This window comes from Pseudopipra pipra, chromosome 1 (genome assembly GCF_036250125.1).
Source record: "Pseudopipra pipra isolate bDixPip1 chromosome 1, bDixPip1.hap1, whole genome shotgun sequence".
Classification (NCBI taxonomy): Eukaryota; Metazoa; Chordata; class Aves; order Passeriformes; family Pipridae; genus Pseudopipra; species Pseudopipra pipra.
Genome location: NC_087549.1, coordinates 53,754,434 through 53,780,502, shown reverse-complemented (window position 1 = coordinate 53,780,502; position 26,069 = coordinate 53,754,434). Strand labels below are relative to the sequence as shown.

At 38.6% G+C, this 26,069-nt stretch overlaps 1 protein-coding gene across 4 annotated transcripts in view; it reads left to right on the top strand.

Annotated features, from left to right (window-relative positions):
• The window catches only part of SPIRE1 (spire type actin nucleation factor 1), a 124,903-nt gene that overhangs the window by 90,695 nt on the left and 8,139 nt on the right, over positions 1 to 26,069 (top strand). The window contains exons 7-12 of one of the 4 annotated variants that reach the window (XM_064657117.1): positions 4,904 to 4,990; positions 5,371 to 5,500; positions 9,061 to 9,102; positions 16,033 to 16,196; positions 19,559 to 19,649; positions 20,505 to 20,602. In XM_064657117.1, coding sequence (XP_064513187.1) covers positions 4,904 to 4,990; positions 5,371 to 5,500; positions 9,061 to 9,102; positions 16,033 to 16,196; positions 19,559 to 19,649; positions 20,505 to 20,602 — 612 coding nt within the window. Of the gene's footprint in view, positions 1 to 4,903; positions 4,991 to 5,370; positions 5,501 to 9,060; positions 9,103 to 16,032; positions 16,197 to 19,558; positions 19,650 to 20,504; positions 20,648 to 26,069 lie in introns of all 4 variants that reach the window. The other 3 variants (XM_064657101.1, XM_064657126.1, XM_064657109.1) reach the window with 3 other exon arrangements.

The window sequence follows — 26,069 nt, the reverse complement described above, 5'->3', positions numbered from 1 at the left end:
CTCCTGCCTCTTCAGAAAAGATTTTCTTCATTATATGGTATGTCTTGGAGGCACAGCTGCTCCTCTGCTCATCCAGGCTCTCACTGTGTACAAAATCCCTGCAAGGATCTATTTTTGGCCTGCTGTCTTGTCAACTAGATAGATTGTCGAAGTGAACTCTGGGCATAAACATGAATTGGGATTACGATCTGCTGCAGGTACAGTACCTGTAGGACTGTCTGTGGTGCAATTGCTGGCTCAATCTGACAACTGCTCCTGACATTGTGCTAGAAAAATCACTTCTTTCTTATTGGAAACCTTATTGAATCCTGGTGCAGGGTCTGCTTGAAGACTGTGCAAAGCATGTTCAATAATAAGACTGTAGCTTGATATGGAATGTGCAGAGCCTGAAGGATTCACATGGAATTACAGGTTTCGTTAGATTGCATACATACAGCATCTTTTAGCTGACTATCATGGGTCAAAGCTGATTATATGTATTCCCATTAGAGAAAATCATTGTGGCTCTTGAGAAGAGGAGAAAAGGACAAGAATCTTAAATCTTAATTTTTAGGCAGTCTAGAAAAAATGGATTATGTTTCTTTCTATCAATCAAAATGGATGTTTGGCAAAATTTAAAAGTAATTTTCGCTTTCAATTTATAGGTAGTAGTTTTAGACTTGGTAGCTTGTGAAAACACATGTGCTACTAATGATAAGAGGCTAGTAAATTTTTTAAGTAAGTCAGATGCAACATGAAATCTTCATTGTTCTTTTTATTAATATAATGCTGTGTTTAAAAGAGTAGCTTGATCTGTCCATGGCTGCTCAGTACTCTGAGCAAAAATTAGGAAAGGAACAGATGTTCCTATTAGGAAGTATTTTGGTGTTTCAGACTGTCAAAACTATTGCACTAACAGACAGCAATAACTGGAGCTGCCTGTTCTCACCCACCTTCTGTGATAGTGCAAACATTCAAAATGTTTTGAAGATGCAGAATGTCAGATTCTGGGCTTTTGGTAAATAACTGGTTTAATTTGTTTCAGTGACGTTGGCATTTCTATTTCAGGACATATGAAAATAATTCCAGATTTGTCATCTCTCTATCCGGATGTAAGAGTCCTCGTTTGTGGGAGCAAGATAGCTTTCATTCTGGCATTTTGTGATCTTTAAATACCTACCTGGAGAGATTTAATAGTGTTTTTCTCCCATGGAGCACCCACTCCCACAAAAGTTAAAAACTGTGGACGTGGATAGAGTCAACATTTACTAATGGAGAAATTTGTTATGTTGCTCTTGCAGGCTTGATTTTTCTTTATTATGCATATGTGTCGAGCTACAGTTTTTAATTTCACAGTGATTCACAATTAGCTCTCCTTTCTATCCACCTCTCCCCCTCCAAGATGTGCATCATTCGCTGTATTTCTTGAGCAATCCATCTTTATAGGTAACAGCGCCCTGTCTTCATATTCAAGCTCTTCACAAACACCTGTGACAGTGGTATTAGCTTGGCCGTGTTGCAACAGGGGAATTTAAATATATAGGCTGAAGCTATTAATATAAAAAATATCCAGTAATTTGAATGTCTAAGCTGAGAACCTTGTAACAGGGGTTTTGGTGCTTTTTTTAAAAACATTTATTTCTTTGCAGTATTTAGCATCTTACAGTACTTACTTTAGTTGCAATAACAGCTGTGTGTGGACAGTATTTTCATAAGCAAGATTTCATATGTTTCAAGCAAGACATAGAGAATGTGAGGAAAGGACTTAGACCAGTTTGTCCAGCTGGGCATTGTAGAGTCTGTTGTTCTTGTAAACACGAGGGTCTGACGTAGTTGTGCTGAGTGGCATTCAGTTGCATTCAGCAGGGAATGCCGCTTTTTTGTTTTCCAACTTGGTCACACTTCTACAGAAGTTTAGAACTCATCCTAAGTAGAGCATGGAGTTTTACAGCTCCTGATCATGCTTTAGGGATATTCAAAGGGGTAACTGTGTAAATACTGTGGTTATCATGTGGTATCATAAACTTGTTTCTACGGTAGATGTACAGGAGCAGCAGCGTGAATACAGTGCCTTATAATGGGAAGTACCAAAGCACTTCATTCTTGGACACTGCTGCCTGAGCTTGCTGTGTGGTGTCACATACACACTATATAACAACTGTGTTAACTAAAACACTATGGTGTCTGAATAATGCAAGATGGTAAATGTATATCTACTTATAGTACTTTAATTCACCATAAAATTTTATCATGAGCTGTTTTAGAAATGACATAGCATGCCTCCTCTGTCTGTATCAGTGTCTATGCAGTTTCCTTTTAAATGGAAATGTCTAGGTAGTACAAAACAATATCAGTTTCATGTTGGCAATTATTTAGAGATAGCACTCTCCTACTTAATGCTGACAGCTTTAATAGTGAGACAAATAAATGGCTGAAATAATTAAATGTCAATGATAAATGAAGTTATTTTTTTGAAAGTTATGAGCAATGTACTTCTTGTTTGGGATCACCATTTTTAAGGCTTTGGGCTTCACCCAAAGGTAACTAAGTACTATTTGCAGTTATTTTTTTAAATGGCAAACCCATATTTATGTATTAAAATGTAATGGTAGCAGGTCGTGAGTAGATGATTACATGCTAATTTTTATGTGCAGGTGTCCACATTTATGTTTGATTTTTATAATAATTGGTTATACTTTCTCCACACTGCTAATTTTAATGCATACTGCTATACAAAAGCTATTTTACATGAAAACTTAGTATAGTTTTACAGTGTTTTTACAGTACTTAGTATAGTATAGTTTTACAGTGTTTACTGGTTTGCAGCTGGGGCCAGTCTGGTATGTGGGGGGGAAAAAAAAGAAGCTAAATTTGTTCCTTGGTGGTTTTTTTTGCCCTGCATGTATCATGGCTGCATCTGTGGAATATCTCTGATTTAGACTTTAATCAAGAGCCATGAATTTTAATTAAGTAAAAGTAAAGAATGCATTTGAAATTGCTCATTACAGAGAGGGCTAGTTTGAGTAAATAAATAGATCTAGTGTGGACAGAGAACTTCTCTTCAGTATCTTCCATATCAGTATCTTATTTGGGCGCCAAAGGTTCTGCTATGGGTGCTCCCACTCTCTTGGCTTGTTGGCTGTGAAACATCCACTTGCTTTGCCATCAGCTCCCCATGTATCCTGTGGAAAATCACTTAAGCAAATCGTACATTTCTCCTTTTCCAATCAGATGGTAATACTGATACTAATTATACCCTGATGGCATTAAGTCAGGGCCTAGAGTGCCCTGAGGTGAAAGGCTCAGAGCCATGTATTATTTATTTACTATTGTCATGGAGAGGGTTGTTCCCCAAGGCTGGAACAGAGATTATCAGTTTACAAAACGGCTGTTCTGATGGTAATAATTCTCAGCTTCAGCTATCAACTTTGACATCTGATGAACAGTAACTCAGGGAAGAGAGACTTCTCGTTTCATTAACAATCCTCCAAAGCCTTCTGGCCTCAAAAAATTGCTCAGTCTTTAAAGAGAAGAAATCAATCACACAGCTTAAAAAAATATTCTCCTCATCAGGAAATGTCAAATCACCATTTAGTATAAACCTTTTCCATTTTAATTTTTCTGCACTGTTTTTAAGACGATGATGTTGAAGGGTTTAGCAGCTTGGTATTCTCTGCCAAGCAACATGAAATTCACTCTAAGGAAGCTAAGGAGGGTGCCACAAATAGAGTTTGGACTGTGTCTGGGATAGAATATCTCCAGAAAGAGTCCTCAGAGAGGCAATTAAGTGTTCCCCAGGAGGGACTCTACATCTTCTTCCTTAGAGGGAAAGGGATGAATCTTCTCTGGGAGGCTGTCACTTGGCCTCAGCCTGGAAACAGGGCATGCTTGAGGTGAGCAGAGCTTGTACAGAAGCTGCTTGGCATTGATGAAGTTCAATTAGGGATCATATTCAAGTGAATATGGCACTTAAACCCATTTTTCTGATTGCACCATTCCGTCTGCATAGCCAAAGGGCATGTGATATGGCAAACCAGAGATATGTCTTTACATATGTTTGCTGGCTACAGAGTTTGTGTGAATGGAGTCTCCCAAAGAAATGAGACAACTGGCCTTTAAGAAAATAAAAAGAAGTGCTGAAATATGGGACAGTTGGTCTAAGAAATACAGTCATGTATTTTATGTTATATATGGTCATGGGAATTTCTGTCAAATTGGAGGACAGGCCTGATAGCCAGCTAGAGTGTGGTAATAGGAGGTGCCAGAAGGGTGTATGACATAGGATGCTCTCTCATCCCTGACAGTGTGCTTGGGCACTGTGCTGTATGCCGACTGACCCCGACAGGTGTTTTTGTAAGCAAATCCATACATTTATTCCCAGCTTACAATGTATACATTCTTTATATGATACGAGAACTTACAGTGCCTTCTTTTATATCCTATACATATAGTGAATTGATGACTCTTTCCTGTGATGTCTTAAGTCTAAATGAGTTGTCAGAGAAAGAAATGTCTGTGTCTTTGGAGAAAACCAAACAAAAAAGCAAACAAATCTCACCCAGCCCCTGTTCTACAGAAATTTATGATTTATGGAGAGGAAAAGTACTTCTCCCATAGACACGATTGCAGCCTTGACATTTGATTTCATCATTTCAAAATCCTAAGTATTGCTGATTAAAGCTGCTGCAATTGTGGTTATTTTGCAGCTATCAGCAAAGCTGAGAAGCTGTTATGTATGTTTTTTTGCTTGACTGTGCTCTGCATATGGATTGTTGCTCTGCTCAGGACCAGTGGGGTTTTACGTCTGGTGCAGGTGTCAGAACACTGCCAGCTCTGTCAGGCTTGTTGTGAGTTTTCAACTATCTCATCTGCATGAATGTGAATGTAAAACACAACAATATATGTTTCACTTTCTCCTTTCCAGGTCAACGGTGACATCCCACCTCGATTAAAAAAGAGTGCCCATGAAATAATCCTGGATTTCATCCGATCGCGACCTCCATTAAATCCTGTATGTAATCCAATGGGCTTCATTCCTAACAAAAATTGTGGCTTTTTAAAGCATGTTTGTGTCCAATGAATAGGTAGATACCACATTTTCTGCCATAGGCTTTCAAAAATATTGTCTTCTGTATATATAGAACAGGATCTTGAGTGTGCAATATCTTGCACATGCCAATGAATAGCTGTTATTACCAGCAGCCCTTTATCTCTGGGAAATCATGATGCATCAGCGAGAAATTAAAACCCTCTTTCATATTTATGTGTGGTTTAAAATTGAGTGCAAGTAAAATCATATCACAACATTCCACATTTTTTTCCAAAAAAGTCTGAAATCTACTTTCAAGGAAGCAGTTTTTCATGTAAATATGATTATATTTATATCCCAAGGCCTCGGCAAGGAAACTGAAACCAACCCCACCACGGCCACGCAGCCTTCATGAAAGGATACTGGAGGAAATCAAGGCGGAGAGGAAGTTACGTCCAGTCTCACCTGATGAGATAAGGCGTAGCAGGCTGGGTAAGCACATTGCCAGTTTTTACCTGCAGCATCCACAGAAAACTTCCCGCACGAGAAGCAGCAATATTAGCCATGTCTGTGCAGGTGTCATGAAGGATAAAATTATTCCCAACCCTTCAGAAAAAGAAAGAACCTACAGGATTTTCTAGGCCTATGCAGTTTTTGGGCTAAGTTATATTTTGAAATATGAAACCGAATGGTTCAGTTTGATTCCATTCAAGTTTTTAATGTTGTAAGTATTAGATAAATTTAATGGTATTGTATTGCTTGTTGCACATGACAGCTAATGTTAGATTTGCTCAGAATGGAACAGTTTTTCCTTCTCCACAGTGCAGTATGCCTTACATATCTGCAAGTCTTCTTTACATGCTGTTTTTTAATTAATTTATTCTCTGTGTTTCCTGTTGTTAGTGTCATCAACTAACTTATTTTAATTTAAAACCTGCTTTTGTTGTGTTTGCTGAATCTGTTGCACTTACTTTGAATCTGAATGTTTGCTTCATTTTCTAAGTTGTGGAACATGTCTTTGTAGATCATTTTAGTGGGAAAATAATTCAGACTTGCACTACAAAACATTTAATTTCTGCAGTGCATATTTAAAAACCCACTATGAAATTATACAAAATACTGTGCTGTGCAGCAATCACCAGGTTCTGATGACAAAAGAATGACAAATATAGTCTTATATAGTGACTTGATTGCTTTAAGAGTGGTATTTATCTGTATCAGAAAAACCAAACTAGCTGGATTCTTGAAGAGCAAATGTGGCATCTTACATCTGAAAAGCATGAAATAACCCACGTACGTACTGTGTATCACTGCTTTTTGCAAAATATTTGTGCTTTCCACGTGCTCAAAGGCACTGGTCCAGATTCAAGTGGATTGTGACAACCCATTGTCTCTGGAGAAAAACAGTTTCATCAGTCTTGCTTTGTTGCATTGTTTTTGAAGTGCTTGATGGAGTTTGGGAAATGCTTGGGTGCGTTTTTAAAAGCACAATGTTTTGAATATTGTTTTTTTGGGCCTTCCAGTTTCTGGTTTGGATTAATTTTATGCTTGCCCTATCAATTAACATTTCTAACAGGCCTACACATTTTTCCAAATGTAGGAAGCTTGTAACAATGTGGAATGATTCCTCACTTTTCTTTCAAACATTCAGTTTCAGTGTTTTAAATGTTCTCCATCTGGGAACTATCATGTCATCTCAGGGGCAGCAAATTTGATCTAATAAATCTTTACGATTTCTAACTGATATAAATGACATTGAATTCAGTTAGTAAACAGTTTCTAAAACCAATGCTAAATTTTGGACTAGCACTGGTTAGGACTTCTGAGCTGATTTTAGGGCAGGTCCTCCAACAAGGGATACCTGTCTTCCACCAATTCTTCATTTTTTGTTAAGGAATTAAATTTTTGTGTTTTGGAACTCTAGTAATTCCTCTTAAGTCCAGTGAATTGATTGGATTAAATGCCATATTACTGTAGGTGTAAAAAGGGATGCATGCAATTTTTTTTCCCAAGTGTGTATTTGCTGCTGGCATGAAGAAGTAAAAAGATCACAGGTCTTTAAGATAATTTTTTCTTGTGTTGAAATATGAGGTTTTGTTCTTTCTCACATTGAAATGATTGTTATGCCCAAAGTTGCTTTTAGAGTAGAATGTGTTTGTGCAGAATTGTGAATGGAGTAATGCTAGTGGCATTCAGTGTGACACAAATAGATCTGCCATGTAGTTTAAATGACCACTGAATGTAATTTAGTGTAACAACATGTAAAGTAATGAGGCTTAAGGATTACAAATCTAACACCACATGGGACACTTACACCATCTGGACAGAAATATTTGTCGCTATTAAAAAGGAGGGGGGAAAAAAAAGCACATTAGAATGAAATATTTGGGAGCATAAGGTATGTTTCACGTGTCCCACAGTTACTCCTTTTTGCTCAGTTTATAGCAGTCGAGAGCACAACTACACTTGACTGTTGGGGTGAGGGGGGCTGTACTCCTGCAGTTCCTCCTCTGTGATCTGAGTGTACCTACAGCATGTATTTCCCAGCAGCCTCAGGCTTTGTCCCTCTGCTCTGCACAACACATGGTACAGGTAAGACCTTGTGTACCCTGAGCTGCCACTGAGAAAAGGCAGCCTCTGGCTGGCCAGTCTCAGTCTAAAACTTATTTGGAAATGGTGATTGAAACTTGGTAGCTATTCTCACAAAGAGTGTTTTGAGTGGAGGAGCTGAAGTGAGCTTTCAAATGACCTTATAAAATGATCAGCATAAACTATCAAGACAAACACAGCTTTGAGGTACATGTCCTTTTAATTAAAAGCATGGATTTGTGACTCAAGCAGGTGGAGCTATTGGAACTTAGAGAAAACTTTGCTTCATGTGCGTGTTTTATCAGCCTTCAGTTAGGACTCAGCATTAGGTGATAAACACCCTTATGTTTTAAAATGTATGATGCTTAGTTTGGACAGGGATTTAAATAGTGCTTCGGTAGCTGTTATGTATGGCCGATGTTGTCTAGTTAATGAACTACAGAAAAAATACCAGCTCCCAAATCTGGCTCTGAGTCAGCCACCTACGGCATTCACCACTTTATTCTCATGAGCAAAACTTGTCCCAGTATAACCTTTTTATAAACACCTTTTAGTGCAGTGGTATGTGTGGCTGACAGGCTCTTTCATACCAACTTGCATGTTTATCACCTGCCAAGTAAGACATGTAAGCTTTTTTAACATTTTTGTACATTCTTGTCATTGGGCTTGGCCTGCTTATCCAGATTAGTGCATTAAAATATTATTTTCAGTTGAGTACTATTTTGAGTGTCTGCTCCCTGAATTACATTGTTTAATTGGAAATATAGATAAGTCTTTCCAGATATAAAGAACATCTGACCACTTTCTTATCTAGCAATAAAATAGTTAGAGGCCCAGGGAGAAGAGAATATTACTGATACATTTTAAAGGCTAAGTGCACCTGAGGTTTTTGAAAAGCACAGGAATCAGCACAAATCAGATTTTTTTTGGCCTTTTTTTCCATCCTCTTCAAGGAAAACTACAGTTCAAGCTTAGCTTGAATGTCTCTCTTTATTAGTTTAATTATAATCATTGGAGATTATGCTTAAAAAAATTAGAAATATCTTTATTTCAGGTCACTGAAACTTGTGTGAAATGTGGCTTTGTGCTTTCAATTTTCTTTTCAGCTTTCTCTCCTCTTTCCCTTTTCCCTTTTTCATAGCATTTTATTTGAAAATACTAAATTTTTAAGATATTTGCCTCTTGTTTTGATATTTGATTTCTTGAATTCTGAAGATCTCATTCTACAACTATTCTAATATATTTATAATTGCTCTGTTTGCATATCCCATTTATGCTACTGTAGTTTTCAGACTTTGAGCTTTACTACAGTGAAGCAGTAGTACGTCTGACACATTTTGGATTTAGACAACAGAATCCAAAATGTATTAAGTGGAGTTAATCTTTTGTTTTCATTATCCCTCTGCTTTTCTAATAGCTGAATCGTTTTCTTGTTTTGTTGTTTTTGTTTCTTTTTTTTACAGCAATCCGGCCACTTAGCATGTCTTACAGTTTTGACTTGTCAGGTAAAATGTCCTACACCACCTGACCTGTGGTTATTGTGCTTATTGTGAAATTTGTTCCATCTGTTTGTTGAATTCACATTTAGGAAAGAAACTTGAAGGGATTCTTCCAATACATGGTCAGTGAAAATAAAAAAATTATATAAATTAGCTATTGATACCTACATTTCCCTTGCCACAAAACATTGCCTAGGTATAGGAAACATCTGCATTTCACCTGAAGTAGAGTGCTGGAATTCTGCTTAAACAGATTACCAAAATAAGGTGGCCCAGAGCAATTCCAGACTCTTAAAAGGATTTCAGAATACAGTGTCACCTTTAAGTCTTATTGCTTTATTTATTAATCTGACTTTCTGACTAGACCATCTTTTGCAGTACTTCATTTCTCACAAGGATCCAAAAACTAGCTTTGAACTCATCTACCTTTCTAGATTTAATGAAATATACCTATGTATACTAATCTAGAAAGAAACTGTCAGTTCTGCTGTGTGTCTTTACATTAGAAACTTTGTGAGCTGTGAAATCAAAGAGGTTCATTAAAAAGGAGGCTAAACCTTCTTTCTTTACTGATTACCAAAATAAATTGATAAGGTTTGCTGGTAATAACTGTTACAGGGGATTCAATAGCTGATCCTTCATCAACTATCTAATATCAAATTTCAAGTTTCCTCTTTGTAAGCCATTAGTTAGGACATGCAGTAACTGTATGAACATATTCTACTTCAGAAACAGCAGTGTCAGATGGAGTCTGTGCCTGTTAGCCAGAAAATAAATTCATTCCTTCCTCATTATACACTACCTTTCTGGGATGTTCAGGCTCAAAGATTCCATCATCGATGTAGGAAATACTCAACATCAGCCCCAAAGGTTTATCTGCTGAGGAGAGCTAGCTATCTTATGCTAGCTTCTACCTAATTTCCCTTAGGTGACTCCTGAAAAGAGTCTCCAAATAAATCCATGCTCTCTGTACCCACTCCCCTCCTTCCTTCGAGTTGTATGTAGAAATGTCTCATCTGAGACTTTTGCAGAGTTATCATCCTCAGTTTCTCCATGCACCCTTTAGCCGCATCTGGTTGTTTTCCCCACAGAAAGGCGTCATCTGACTGAAATGCTGGCATATTGTGAATTAGACCATATAGAAGTTTTTCAATAACTATAACATAAAAACTAAAATAGTTATGCAATATGGGAACACAGTCCACAAGTGACCTACCTGTGAACGTGGTTCCCTGTTCTGGCTGAGCCAAGTAATCAGTTTGCCACTGTGGAGCGGGGAGGAGGGAACGGCTGCTCCCTCTCCTTCCCAAGCTCCGCTCTATGCATGAGATTCCCCCTCCTCCTTTGTGCAAGCCCTGCTCATTTATTCACAAGATGACCTGGTTTAAACCCATGTAAGCCAGGAACAAATACTTTTAATTTTTTAACAGGTTGGTTTTCTGCTCTTTTAGTGATTTAAACCCTTTTACTGTCTGATCAGATGATCAGAGAGCTGTCTGAGGAGGGCAGGTGATGAGCATGGGTGAAAGGGAGGAAGAAACAGGCTCTCCCCATCAGAGGTGGTGACAAGCTGTTAATCCAGCTCAAGCCTTTCTGTGAAACCTTACACTCATGGTGCATTGTACAGCTACTACAGCTGTCTGGTGGGATTAAAATTACGTATGTACATGGTATCATGTTTTACTCTACCGAAAGCTGCAGGGTCCCCAGAGCCTGAGATAGTAGCATAAACAGGCAAACTTCAGTTTTTCAAAAAGTATCACTACTTTCAGATACACCAGAAGTTCCATCAGTTTTAAGACTATAAAAACTGAATGTGCCAGTGACCAACAAAAGAGAAATGTTCAGGTCTGTCCTTTGACACGTGTCTGTCTGCTTCTTCCCTTGCCTTTTATTTTTAAGAATTCTGACACATCCTCATTTATTTAAATGTTTTGTAAAAGCTCCCTTCATAATCTATTAATTCATCACCATCCTGTTTTTATTTTAAAGAAGTAGCTTTAGCAATCTGTACTTTGATTTGCTCTTTTTGACTGACCACTGAAGAACTCTTCCTGGTTTCTTTGTCCACCTCCCAAATGTGATTGGTTTTGTTTCAAATCATGTAGTTCTCAGCAAGTATGGTGTGACTGAATGATCTGATAAATTGTACTTAGAAGTAAATTCTGATGATTAAAACATTCCAGTTAGATAGATATGAGACACCAGATGAGCAGTACAAGCAAATTAAATGGGTTGGGATATTGATAGTAAGCAGATAAGCAGTAATTTTGAATGGTTTGCGTGCTTTTACTTTTTTCATTATTTTGGAGGCAGAGAGGCTGTACTGTGCTTTCATCACTGTTTCCACACACTTGCCTTTTCACTGCTTTCATTGCTCTCTGCTTGATGGAATTGCTGTCATGAAAAAACCCACAAACCAGCTGAAAAACAGAAGTGTTTCCTACTAAGTGCTAAAGGACAGGTGCAGGTTTATATTATGCATGCTATCTGCGATGGGAACGATGCAGACCAATGCTGAAAAGACTTTTACTGGCACTGAGCTGGTGTAGTTGGTATGTCACAGTGCCTGGCCCCAGGCATCTGCCTGCTGCTCTCATGAAGAGGAGAGGAGGGGGTGCCTGGGACCTCCTTTTACGCTGCTGTTTCCTACTGGTAGAACAAAAGGAGTAACCTGTAGTGAGATATCTTAGAGGTACTCAGATATCAGGTAGGGACCGGGGCAATCACTGAGACCAAGACAGTCATTGCCTTCTTCCTGTAATAGAAAAACGCCTTAAAAGCAGTTTAATTTCAATGCAGTGTTGAATGCAGATCACAGTGTTGAATGCAGATCAATCATTCCCACTCTTAACCCTCCAGTTCTTACCTCAAAGCTGTATGCATGGCTGCTTCGAAGTTGTTATTTCAGAAACAATTTGTACATTGGGGGGTGTGCAGGGAGAGAAGAAAAAAAGGAAACTGAAGCATTTAAACCCAAATTTCATGGGAATTATTACTTTTAGATCATCTCTGCCTCAGACCAGTGTGAGGAAGGACTCCACCAGCTCCTGATAAACTCTTAATTTAGATAACACAATATGATGAAAACACCAGCAAAGGGCTGGCAGTTTGTTACACTTATTTATTAGTTCTCATGTTTGACTTCAATGTCTTAAGTCCACTGAAAGGAACAGCACATTTGTGTTACCTTTATTCATTATATAAGAATACCCAGTATATCATGATCCTAACTAGCAAAAAGTAAACCTATATTAATTCTGCAAATCCATTTTAGCCTTCTTTTAAATGCAGTGTAAAAAATTATAATCTTGAGGAGTATATTTGCTGTCTAGAGCAAATTCATGTTTCTCTTGTTACTCTTTGCCAAGGAGAGCTGGTTAGGAGGCAGACAGCATATGGTTACATGACTGCTGTGGTTTGCATGTAACTTGTGGTCTGCTTAATTCCTTGTTTCGCAAGAGACATAATCTTACACGTAAATAAAGGTTCATTTCATATTATCCTAGGGTGGGGGTTTTTTGTCTCCCCTGTCTTAAGGCTAGTCAGGGAAGCCCAACAGAATGATCAAGTAATCAAATCAAGACCTTCTCTTGATTTGCCTGTCGTAATGATAGCTTAGAGAAAAACTCAAAAGAAAGCAGACACATTCATCCAATTTGCAGGTACTGTTCATTGTACTTGCTGCCTGAAAACATGGAGAAGTGACACTCTCTCAGTGTGTCTGACGCTCTAATAAATTCTTAACCCCGGGCCATTACAGACACAAGCCTTTTTTTAATATCATTGGAATCATCTTCAAAACATCTATGAAACCAGAGATTGTGAACTCCTATCAATTGAAAAAAAATAAATTTAGGTTTTTGTTTCAAAAAACTGTCCATTGATTTCTTCTGTCACATTCATTTTTATAAACATTAGTCTATTTGGTTTTTCTGCCTTGTTTATCCTGATAAATTTTATTTTCTTTATGATGATGTACAATTATTTGCTACCTAGTAATGTTTCTGTTGCCTGAGTGCATCACTAAAATAGCTTAAACAGAGTAGTCATTTTTTGGTCTGTGTCTGCTAACAAATTCAGGTTTTATTTATGGAACAAGTTATTTTTCTTGAAATCTGTTTGTTGAAACTAAGATTTCATGATGTTTTTCCTCAGTTATGATAATCCATTTATTCATATATATCCTGTACTGCAAGTGCAAGAATGAGAAACTGAACTTGATTGACCAAATGGATTTTATAGATTGGATGCTTTTCTAATTTTACTCTATTTTTTAATTATTCTTTAGTGCTTACAAGTGGTAAAAACTCCCTGATTTTTTTTAAGGAAAGTATGGTGCTAAATTATATATCCTACTGAAGAGCCCTTGAAAACAAATACTATGTTGGATTGTCTTCTTGATTCACCTAAAACTTCTCTTGTGTTTGAAGAAAACTCGAACCAACATATGAACAACTCAGAAATATGTGTGAACAATTCATACATGTGCAACTTCAAATCACAACTGGTTTAGGCTTCACAGATAGTGATTGGCTACATAAATTACCTCCAAAATGGACCAGAAATTTCCATTTCTGGGGCTTAAAAGAAATTGGGCCTAATTTTTAGAGGAAAAAAACTCACACCCAAAACAAACAAACAAAAAACTACTAGAGAAGAATTTATGATGTAAAAACACATTCCATCATCTGCCATAGTGCTAGGGCATGTCTGGTGGGTGTTTCCCCCTCTTTCCTTTCCCCAGACCTATTGTGTGTTTTATTTTTTGGCAGGAGGGCCATGCTTTGGCCTTCCCATCATTTATTGTCCCAGTGAGTCCAAGAGTGCTTACAGGCCATTCTTCACCCACCCTACCATCAGGCAGGGGAGTCACCACCCGGGAGGTTTAGGGGAGAAGAGGCACCACCTTTGGCTGCTGGGTGGTGATGCTGGGGCTGCTTCCCTGGACAATCTGTTCAGGAACCGCCCTGTGCAATCGAAAGACAAGTCAGAGGCTTTTTCTTTCTCATTTGGGAAACCCAGAGCTTCTTCAATCAACTGCGTGCCAGCTAATTATGAGGTCTCAAGAAGTGGCATTGGCAGCAGGGAGGGGAGGCAGTTTGGGTTTTATTTTCCTGCTGTCCCTTTCTGGGATTGCGTTGAGCAGCTCTTAGAGCAGGAATGCATTTGATGTGGAGGACGCCCATACTGTACTCACAGAGATCTAGAAGGAAAAAAACCTCCATGACCTATAAGCCATAGTGGTAGTCAGGACACCCATTAGCAAAGCCTTTGAAGATAGGAACTAAGGGTTAGAGAGTCTAAGTCTTTGATTGCAGCTCTTTGTAGGGAGGACCTGAAGGCAGTAATGACACTGTAGTACACAGATTCATAGGCTTGGAATGTCACTATGACTTTAATAGGCCAAATAATGGCCTTTTCTTATGCTCCCAGTTGAAGGTATGATTTATAGAGGAACTATAATATATCCTCTGTCCTTTCTAGCTCAGTTTCCAGCATTTAACAATAATAACCTGAATAATTCTTGAAAATATATATTGATTTAACTTATTCCTCTCCTTATTCTGTTTCAATAGCTGCTCTGGTGAGAATGTTGTAAAACAGACCTGCTACTGTAGCTGAGCTTTGTGTAGACTGTAGTTTTAATTTACCTAGTGCACAGATGGCTTTATTAATTCAAATGGTGTTGTAGCAGCAGTGACTGTGTCTGTTTATACCAGGACAACATGTAAGTAACTCCAAATGATGGTGAGTACTTACATTGTTGGCACTATGAATATCTGGATGATATAGTTTCTCTGTCACAGTCCTCCCAGTAACCTAAGGTACAAGTTCTGACCTTCTGTGCCTCTTTTGACCATGTGTAAAAATGGGAATAATAACTCATCATTACCCTAATAATACCTAGAGGTACTTTGTTATTACAAGACTGGGGAAGGAGTCCTATAATTACATAAGTAGAAAAACACATTTGTAGAAAGACCAGATGCTTAGGCATACATGCAAATGAGAGATTAACAGCTTCTCTTCCTTGTCCCTCCAACATAATTTTCTTCAGCTTGGAATACTGCACTTTGTACTTTTACAGGGATAAAACTGATTTATCAGACCAAACTCTAAGCTCTTCTAAAATATCAAAGCCGAGGTCATTATCTTAATGTCTAAGCTAAGCTAGGCTAAGCACAGCAGACCCAAATCTTACATTATCTGAGATGCATCTTCATTGCACACTGGCAGAAATCCCAAGTAATTTACTCCGTGGAGTTACATCTTTGTAAAACTCATGTAGATGAAAATAGAGCTGGAGCCTCATGTTTCTGCTGTTACATGAAGGTCTGACATCACAGACATATTTTTAATACAAATGGCCATGCAAGCCTAAGAGTTGTGCATGTGTTTGATGAATGCTTATTATTTACCTCATTTTCATTCCTTTTCTGTATACTGCAGAATAAAGTGCAGTTCTGTCCTCACAGGAAAAACAGGGTTTACTCCATGCTAAACCTCCTAATTTCTGTATGGTGTTGTCATCAGATTCACTGGAAACCCACTTGCCCAGATATGGTTGTGCATTCTTCTGGTACTTGTTATATAGTTAATTATAGGTTATACATTGAAGGAAGAATATTTTCGGGTTTAACACAAGCAATTTTTTTAAAGTTGATTGGTGTTCTTCTGAGGTTGGGTTTTAGTGTTATGCTGTTATGCACTGCTGCTTTTTCCACGGCTTTCATCCTTTCATACTGCTTCTGTACCACAAGCCATTGCCTGTAGTTCTCCGAGAAGCATACTGCTGAAAGTAGAATAATTGCACACATATAACTATCACAATGATTTTTTTTTTCTTTTTGTGTGTATTGCCTTGACAGTAAGATTTGAGAAGGCAAAGTACGTATTAGTTCCAAACACCAATTATTCTGTTTCTTTTGCTAGATGTGCCAACGCCAGAGGCTGGAAGAAAAGTAGTGGATGCCTCTGTAGTGAACGGTGGCCTGGCACCACAAGGAAAGCAGAACGGGACCACACAAGTAACAGTACAACGCAAGAGACTCCTTAAAGCTCCCACATTGGCTGAACTTGACAGCTCAGATTCAGAGGTAAAAAATCAGGACACAACTTGCTTCTCGATTTGTCAGAATTGAGTCTTGTTTCTTAATTTGCTGAACTGATCAGATGAGAAGTGACTTTGCAGATTATAATCTGAATTTTCTGTGACTGCTCTGTCAGCCCATGGAACTTCAAAAATCTTAGATCTCAAAAAAGGAGAATATTATTTTAAAGTGTTAAAAGGGAATTTTGGCCTTAAACCAGTATTTACTTACTTTCCATAATGTCCAGTGTCTGTCCACAGTGTGTGTTTAGCAATTATGCTTTTGGGAATTCAGGAAAATGCGTTGCACCCTTCTGGCACCCATAGAGGAGCTGTCACTAAAGGACTCAGATGTAAGACCAGCCTCACCCTACCAGCTGTTAAATAAAGAGCATCAGCTGTGCCAGAGGGGTTGCAGTTTGCTGCAAATGTCAGTGCATTAATTTGCTATATAAGATTGGGAACTAACACCCTAAAAATGTTTCACAGACAGGGACAAGCACGTACCGCTCAGATGAAGAAATAATTTTGAATCCATCCTCTCTCAAATTGAGAGTTAAAGATTTAAAAAAGCATTAAAAGGAGAAAACCTTAAAAAGCTTTTTAGCTTCAAAGCTGCCTTATATATGATCTTCAGGAAGTACCAACATTACATCCTCAAGAATGAGCTTTGTCTTCTGGACCAGTAGTATTATTAATTGAGTTTGGACCTTTCTGAAAGTTAAGCTGTCTGGAAAGCTCATGCAGGCAGGCTTTATTCACAGAGAATAATTTTAGCCTGGGGAAAGCAGTCTTCCCTGACTGTTTTTCTCTCTTGTAAATGGGGAAGGAGGGGTTTCCTGACAGGATGGTTACAAAGGCATCTAAGCTGAAAAGAAGGCTGGGAAGAAATATATGTGGGGAGAAATTTATCTCTTTGCATAGTTTCTTGATCTGTGAAAGGTTGGTCCTCTTTGTGTTAGGGGTTATCCTGTGGGTGACTTGTGTGGGTGCGTAATTTGATACATCTGTTCTGAAAGCAGAAGAGATTTGCATTCTGAAATCACTCATCAGTCTTTAAGATTACAACAGAGGCTACATGAGGTTTTGTTAACATGAATGAAGCTGGGGGGAGAATTCAGGAATATTAAGACCTGTCAATGAGAGTTGGATCTTGAACTTACAGCTTCTGTGCATCCTTGAAGCTAATGCAGCATGATATTTCACACAGAAAAATGAGCAGAAGTCAGTAAAAGAAAATTATGTAAAGGGAAATGTGAAATAATTCTTGTAGGAGGGAAAAACAAGATGTCTGAATGTGGCTATTGATTAGGGAATACTGTGTAGGCAAGCAAAGTGGTATGGAATAAGCTCTGAAACATACAGCAAAAGATAAATTGAAAATAAATCAGTAACATCGAGCTGTCACAGAGAACACATGCTGTACTGGGTTGAGTCAACAGACATAACTGGTGAAGTAATTGAGATGTTGAAGATGCTGAAGCAGAATACTGGTTGGGGCTCAGGAACAGTGCTAAAGTAGTGAAAATAAACTGAAGGGAGTTAGGGTGAAATTTTCAAGCTGATGAAGGGGGTGGGACATGGAACATTTGAAGAAAGTGAAGATCACTCTGTCAAAATGTCTTATTTGTTTCCTGACTTTTACTTTGCATGTAACACACAGAAATGCGTTTGTGTTGTCCTGATTGCCTGTAAATGACTCGGCCACCTTTTTGACTGCAGTTCCAATTGGGCTTAACCTATTTAGAGCTACTCACTGGGAGGGAAATTATGACTATGCCCTAAATTACAGGCTGGAAATACCTGCACTGCTAAGCTTTGGACCTCCAAATGAGCTACGATGCAGACACATTTTCTTCATCCTGAATCTCCTTTGTTCTTTCAGCTGTGTTGTGATGCAGGCTACATCCCAACACTCAGTGTAGCCAGATAGAGGTGAAAGGGAAGGTCTGATACAGCCCTATGCCCATTCACTGGCAAGGATGAATACTGTATGAATCATTACTTCTTTCTGTCCTTGATTTTTCTGCATCGCCCGGTTTCCAAGGGGCGGGGAGCAGGAAGTGCTGTTTTGCTTTGTGTGGCTAGGAGAACTAGCAATCTAATAGTGATTTTTTAAAACGGATATAAAAATTATATCTTCCTAATGAAGCTACATCTATCTGGACAAAAATCATGTCTGTAACATAGTTACATGTTTTAGGGCGATGCCTTTAAAGCTGTAGCTTTTTCAGTACCTGTAAAATTCTAATTGTTTAACACTCTATGAAGAAGGCACAGTATTGGATGTTTTGTTGATCCAACCTCAAATGTAAAATATCAGATAGTCTACCATAATAGTCAACAGTTACTTTATAGATATGAAGAAATAAATACAATGATTCATAAGTACTTCCTACACAAGATTTCATTCTCAACGAAGCTTTCTATGTTTGAGAAATTGTAGGGCAACAGTAGCATTTTCAGTGCACGTTTGTGCACAGAAGTAGTAATTTGAAATGACAAACCAGGAATACGTGGGAACTTGTAGAGGCCTCTGTCCTGTGATGCATGGTGCTCATTGAGGTGATCCTGCCAGCTTTTCTGTCTGACTGGCTGTTGCCAAAGAAGGCAATCTTTCAGCCAGTGGAGGTTTTCCTGCTTTCAGCTCACTTAACTGAGGAAATCTGTGAGAGAGAGGTTCGGCCACCTGCTGGATTTTAGAGCAGGTCGCATGTTTGATCTGTATATCTTGACAACTTACATCATCGGTTGAAGGCATTCACGTTGGAGCTAAAGAGCATTCACACTTGGTCCTTCAATACTGTTTCTTTGGGAGGCTCCTGTGATGATCTGTATCTTTACTTTCAGTCTGGCAACTGAAGACAGAGTTTTTAGGTGAAAGCAAAGGATTTAATAATTTGGGTGGCATAATGCTTTAGCTAGTTGAAAGTTGTTAGTCAAAGCCTATTTCACTTTCCTTCATCTTGCAGGAGTTGCATTTGGCTGGTGTGAAGAAACACACTTGTATAGTGAATGAGATTTCTTTTAAATACAGAAGAAAGGAGAAATGCACCAGGATTGGGAATTAGAGAAACAGCGCAGTGCAAATCAGATTAGTTTCTCTTTACCTGAGTCACTTATGTGAGTGGCTCTCATTCCTTTGGTGACTAGAGAAATCTAAATGCTGATTCCTTGTTAGTGCAAGAAATAAAGTTTCCATTTGCTCAGTACTGTACAGTCAATGTTTTTCTCAGGACTTCTAGGGCTTTGAGTGATTGAATGGTGCAAAATATCTGTGATAGCTTACAGTTTCTGTGTACTAAGAAGTAGTAAAAGAACTAAAAACAGTCCCTGAGGAATTCTGTTTCTCTTCCTCTTGCCAAACAGGAGGAATCAGTGCACAAGTCAGGAAGTAGCAGCAGCATCTCCCCCTCACAAGTGGAAGACCCCTCTCAAGAAGGCACCAGCAGCAGGAAGAGTAAGTTATTGTGAGAGAGCCCGGTGGCTGCTTTTACACACTTCTGTTGTCTTCTGTGCTGTGAACTTCATCTGAAACTTTTATAGAAGGCTAAAGCTGAGTGTTTTTAATGGAATAATCCTCTGAAGCTGAACCCTAGAACGTGCTGAATGGGTCAAATGTGATAAACAATTGGAAGCCATTACTCCCCACTATGTGCGAACCTCTTTGTGAAGGAGAAAGTTTCATACTCCATGTAAAACTGTAGTCAAAAGTGAATGGAGGGATAGGTTAGCTCTGCTCATCTCATAAAATAATTTGTTGCTGCAAAAACATGTTCTAACCTGGGACAAATTCAGAAGTTTCTTGCCTGTCTATCACCATGGCAGTGAATGTACTTGTTTGAAAGACATACAGCAATCACGGGTATTACTATTTACAGACCAAAGAAGAACATCCGGTCTTTTTTTCTTTCAAAGACAGTTATTGTAGCCTTTACTGTGTAACAGTATTTTTCATTTGTTTCAAAGTGTTTCAGTTTCACTGGAAAGGTTTTGTAACAAAACCTGCAATCTGTGCATGTATTTTCTGTGCATGATGGTGAAATAAGCAGAATAAGCCAATATCCTGAAACACCATGGGAACTGGACAGTAGTGTGTCTTATTTGCTAGTTTCATGAGTATTCCTATTCTCTCAGTCTGGAAGATGTGATGAATGGGATACCTGTCTCTGAGTATGAGCTCTAAGTATGGATGTGTAACTTCAGCTACCAGCAGTAGGAATTCTAGCAAAATAGTGGCTGGATTAATACTGAGCAATGTTAACTAACAGTCTCCCTTACAAGAACTAACTTTTTATGCTGTTTGAATCCTTAGTGCCTCCGAAGTTCTTGCCCATATCGTCTACGCCACAGCCTGAGAGACGGCAGCCACCTCAGAGACGACACTCCATTGAAAAGGAAACACCAACCAATGTGAGACAGTTCCTACCCCCTTCAAAACAGAGCTCCAGGTCACTTGTAAGTGGAGGGGGTGGTAGGAGAGAGAAAAAGAGGCATGCTAAGAGTATAATGAAAATTAAAACTTGGCTTCAGTGTGATTAGAGCTTGACTCAAAGAAAATTCAATTCAGAAACAGCCCTTGGCTACTAAAGACATTTTGAAATCAAGATTTGAACTTTGTCTCTCTAGCATATTTATCCAAAAACCCAGGTACAGGTGCCTCAGAAAACATTTGCACTTTGATTAGGACTCCGGGTAAAGCCACGTGTCTTGATTTTGTTTCAGAATGTTACCAAAACAAATGAACTTCACCTTACTGATTTTCCACTTGAATAGTGACAATTCAAAAGCAGTGGATCTATTTTGGGATTTGGGAGAATTTTTTTAGTTGTTGGAAGTATTGCTGTTAATGACTGAATGAATGGAATGGTTTCTTTTCTTCCCACCTTAAGAATTTGCATGGTAATGTTTATATATATGAAAACTCTTTCAGTAGTCCAAATCAAGGTTTGTCTGTGTTGCTTTGTTGAAGTTACTGAGGCAAAAACCTGTGCTTGAAAAGTAAGTACAGTGCATTTGATCAATTAGCTTTAATTGAGAACTGTTTTCCAACAGAGTACAAACAGCAAAGGGCATGAAATCCTGGTTCATTTATGCTGACATACTGATTAGTGCTTTGTGATTTCATGTAGGATATGTTCCTTGTCTCTTTTCCTACCAGCAGGGTTTCAAAGTATGCCCCATGAGGTGCTGGTGAATAGGAAAATTGATAAACACATCCTAGTTTTGAAAGGAAGGTAATATTCACTTGCCCAGTCTTGTAGTGCAGTGGTATTAATGGGCTTTGAAGAGCATTTTTGTTGGCCCAAGAGATGATGGCCAGGATCCAAACCTATTACATGGTGAAGTTGATCAGTAACAAGAAAAATATCTCCAAATATTCCCATGAAGTCCTTTCCCTTTTCAGAGAGTCTGCTGGATTTGATTACATCCTTCCAGGTAGAATGTGGTTCCTCATTCCTGCTGAAGGTCAGGTAGTAACATGTTGATAAATGCACAACACAAGTAGACATCTTCTGCCAAAGTGAACTTGGAGCAGAACATATTGCAGCAGAACCAAGCTGGAGGGCTCCTTCAAACATGCGTTTGAAAACACTATCACATAAAATGGGTTTCCTGCTGGCCACTCACTGTATGTGGAAACCCAAGCTTTATTTTCTGGTAGGCCTAGAGTTACTCACAGACAAGTAGTTTAAAGAGAGGAGGGGTTCAGAAAGCATTATATGCTATACTGAGACATTTGCTCCATCCTACTTTTAGTGTATCTATGTTACATCGTAATATTAATCTTGTGTATTTGAGAGGATCATCCAACTTAAAAATCTCACATGAGGCTGGTATTTTAAATAGGTCAACCAACTTCTCACCAGGATCTTTCTGACCATGTGCATACTCTGTCAGTCTGTTCACTGACATATGCCTAGAAAAATACATACAAAATAAAACCATTGCAGAAAATCTAATTGAGTTATTCCATTCCCCTTGAAAAATACTAAAGGAAAATGGAGAAAAAGCCTTGAGATAAGTCAGGCTAATGTGGGAACAGATGGGGGAAGGGTTTTACTAGTTTCTTTTGTGTTTGGGGGGGGTTTGTTTGTTTGTTTTGGTCATTTTTTTTAGTTGGATTTTTTTTTTTTTAAATCTTCAGAGAACTGTCACCTCACTTGGTTTTAGCTTTGAAGTGAGAAAGAAGGAAAGATAGTAGTGAAATGATGTTCCATTAGTAAGAACCTATTTTATTTGATGCCTAGAGACCTAATTCTTTAGCTTGATGATAGTGCCCTCTAGGGTGTGACAGACAACTCCCACAATACTCTTGTTTTTCTTTTTGATAGATGAGTTCTGATATGCTGGCACTGGCCCAGTTCCAGGAAGCTTCAGCTTTCTGCAACTCTCTCCTTCCCCGGAGGGATACCAACTTTCCAGTGGCTGTGCCAGATGTTGCGTGTGTAAAATTGCCCTTCCAGGAGTGAATGCTTCTCAATGAGTGCAGAATATTATTTATTTTTTATTTGACATCACACTTCTTGATCCCTTCCTTCAGGATTGATGGAATTTCATTTCTTATCACCAGCTCCTGTGACCTCGGTTTCTCTCCAAGGTGAAGGAGGCCTCGTCAATAAATAGCCCTCGATGCCAGTGAAACCAGTCAGGGGGTTGCTACAGTCTCTTAGCAGGATTAGCAAGAAACTGGTCTGTCTTGCATACTAACGATGGTTTTGTGAACTGGCATCTCATCAGATAGAGGCAGTTAGGCCTAAGTAGGTGGGGAGGGGAAACAAGCTTGGAAAAGCGCCAAACAGAGTCCTTTTGATGTGTCACCCTATCAGTGCTACATGGAAAAGCAGAGTGGCTCAGTGATTTTGGGGGGGCAGTCCTGGTGGTGTGCTTACTGTAGTGAGCTGACTTGGAGCTTAATCAGTGAGATGAAGTCAGTGTCTGGAGATGTACATATGGATGCCTTTGTAGTCTGTTTGCTTTTTTAATTATTATTATCATCATTATTTTTTTACATGACCCAGAGGACCAAAGCTAATGGTTTCATTTATACACAGCATTCGCTTCTCTGCTTCCTATCTATTGTTCAGGTTCCTAGGATAACCAGTTTATTTCCAAGGATGACTTTCAGACCACTTTTTTCAACTATGCAAGCAGCTTCTCTGCTCAGCTCTCATCCGGTTGAAGCAGCCATGTGTGGGGTGGCAGGGGCTATGTACTATCTCTGTGAGAGAGCTTTTGCCAGCAGGTGGAAATCCGCAAAGGTTTGCCTCTTTTTGCTGGCTTTGGAAATCACCTTCACCAGCATGTTCCCTACTAGGGGAGCACTTCCTCAGCTGTGGCAAGAATTACAGCTCAGGCTGGGACATTGCACTTGATTGACATTGATTTAAATGTGTGTAGGATATCTGTGTGTCTTCAATCACCTCACGGGGAAAAGAAATCAGTTCTGAAAGGACAGCAAACTAAAAATGCAACATCACAAGATTATCAGTGGGACAGACCTTATATGTTACAGCACGTGAAGATCCTACAGCAAAAATCGAGCAAAACTATTGTAATCCATGGACTATGCTGAAAAGAATTAGGTTTTATGTTTCTACCAAGATACACTATATAGAATGGAAGGGCATTTGCAATCTGCTTTACTTAAAAACACCTACATATTGTTTTGGTCCTCAGCACACTTATGTATCAGAACTTGCAGAATAACTCAGAGTCATGTACCAGGGAAGGCAAATCCACTGAAAACTAATTCATTTACCCCTATGTAGAACTGAACATGAGTAATTTAATTTTTCCTTACCCCGATGTAGAATTGAACATGAATAATTTAATTTTTCCTTCTTTTTCTTGTCCCAACCACTAAGTGGAAGGTGAAACGTCTTGCAGGAGAGTTTATTGTTGAGATACCCAACTGACCTTCTAGAAACTTTTAGTCTGCAAAAGGAACAAGAGTTTAGAGTGCTTGACTAATTGTGAATTGCAGAATTTAGAGGCATATCTGACACTTGTTCATTTTGCAATTTAATAATATGCTGCTCATTTGAATGTCTAGTGACATCCTTTAGTGAGAAGTTTTACAAGGAATACATTAGAGTAAAAATGTGTTAGTCATAAGGACCTATTAGGTGTGTGTACGCTGAGAATGGCCTACAAAGCACTTTATGTCATATTATGGATATGCAATTCTTACTACCTGCTTTTCCAGAGCAAAAGAAATTACACATATACACCTTAAACTATTACAGTGTTTCTAAGGTGATTGCGCAGTTAAGTGTTAAGCCAGTTCTCAAGACGATCATGGAAACTTCAAGTTCAAAACAGTATTTTTAAGTAATATTTTTTCCCCTTTTAAAGTAAGCCTATGGACTTGTCTTTAATAGTAAAATGAAAATGGAGTTTTATTCCAGAAAATTGAGACCATTCAAACCATATTTTGTCTTTACTGTGTTCTGTTTTATGCAAGTATTGTAGAGAGTGCTCTCATTTGGACCTGCCTAATTTGAGTGCATATTATTGTTGGAAGTTTGAGTAATAACTCCAAAGCATCATTGTTCAATGAAGTTTAGCCAGTGCTTAGCATAATTTTAATTAATTTCAATGCCTTAGAGGTAGTGTAGAAACAAAAAATTTTCTGGTGTACTTATTTCTATTCTGAAAAGGGACAAAAAAACCCAAGCAGTTTTCTGAAATCGGCAGAGTATTTATCTTTCATTTAATGTTGCATTAACATTTTGTTGTCCTTGTGTAACCTCTGGAATTAAAACATTAGCATTTAAACATGTGAACATTTTCTATGTTTCCCCTGTCGCCTGCTGGCCATTCCTATTTTAATGATATTCATTTTCAATTGGTACGACAACAGGCCCACACTATTCCCCTAGTACGTGCTCTACACCTATAGCAGATCCACAGACTTTCTTCAAAGGAGCAATATTCCCTGCCGTCATCGTTCTGTAAAGTAAAGGAATGGGCTTTCATGAGGGGATAGGAAGAGCTTCAAGTAAGAAATGTATTTCTAAAGGACTTAAAGCTCTGATTGATTACAAGCATGCAGTCAGCCTCATTCACCTCGGATAGTTTTTCCCAGTCTCCCACGATATAGAATCGAGGGGGTTTGCTGGCATTGTATGCATCCCGCTTTCCCACCCACTTCCTCTCCCGTCTCGCCCCAGCCTTCAGCCGTGCCTTCTCCATAGCAAGACAGTTGCTATGGGAAGAACCCAGAACTAAATGCTGAGAGCTGCTAGTTAGCTGTAAAGTTGTTCATAAGGAACAGAAGTTACTTTGTTTTGGCTGGGCAGTTTTACACCTCAGAGCAAATTGCAACTGCTTTTGACATAGTTTGTTCTTTCCAGAAAACTAGTGTTCCATACCCCAAAGTTTTAGATGGCAAATCTAACAAAGTTAACTCAATTCTAGTCTTTCTTGGGGTACCTTAAACAGAGTGAAGTTTCTTTGTGTTCCCTTTCTAGATGGGTAAGACAACAAGTTTTTAAAAATGTGGTGGTTCCTAAATGCTAATGTTTGCCAGGTCTGCAACGTAGAAAGATTTTCTTTTTAATCTGATGGAAAGACAGAACAGACCTCTGAGTACATGGAAATGGAGCATTTCCGTACTAATCCGATTCATCACTTCAATTTGTAAACGAGATCTCTAAACTGTCAGCCATGTCTTTGTATTTACAAGAGAAATTTCCTTCATTTATTCAGAGAGCACTGCATGTCATTGTCATTACCACACAGTAGCCCCTCTGGGCTGACTTGAAAAGGTTCACTAAGCATAAAGCAATGGGAGTTCCCACAGAGGTTTCTGTCTTTCTCTTGGAAATGTATAATCAACTACTGGGCTGGATTACAAATTGGGTTGGTGCTTTTT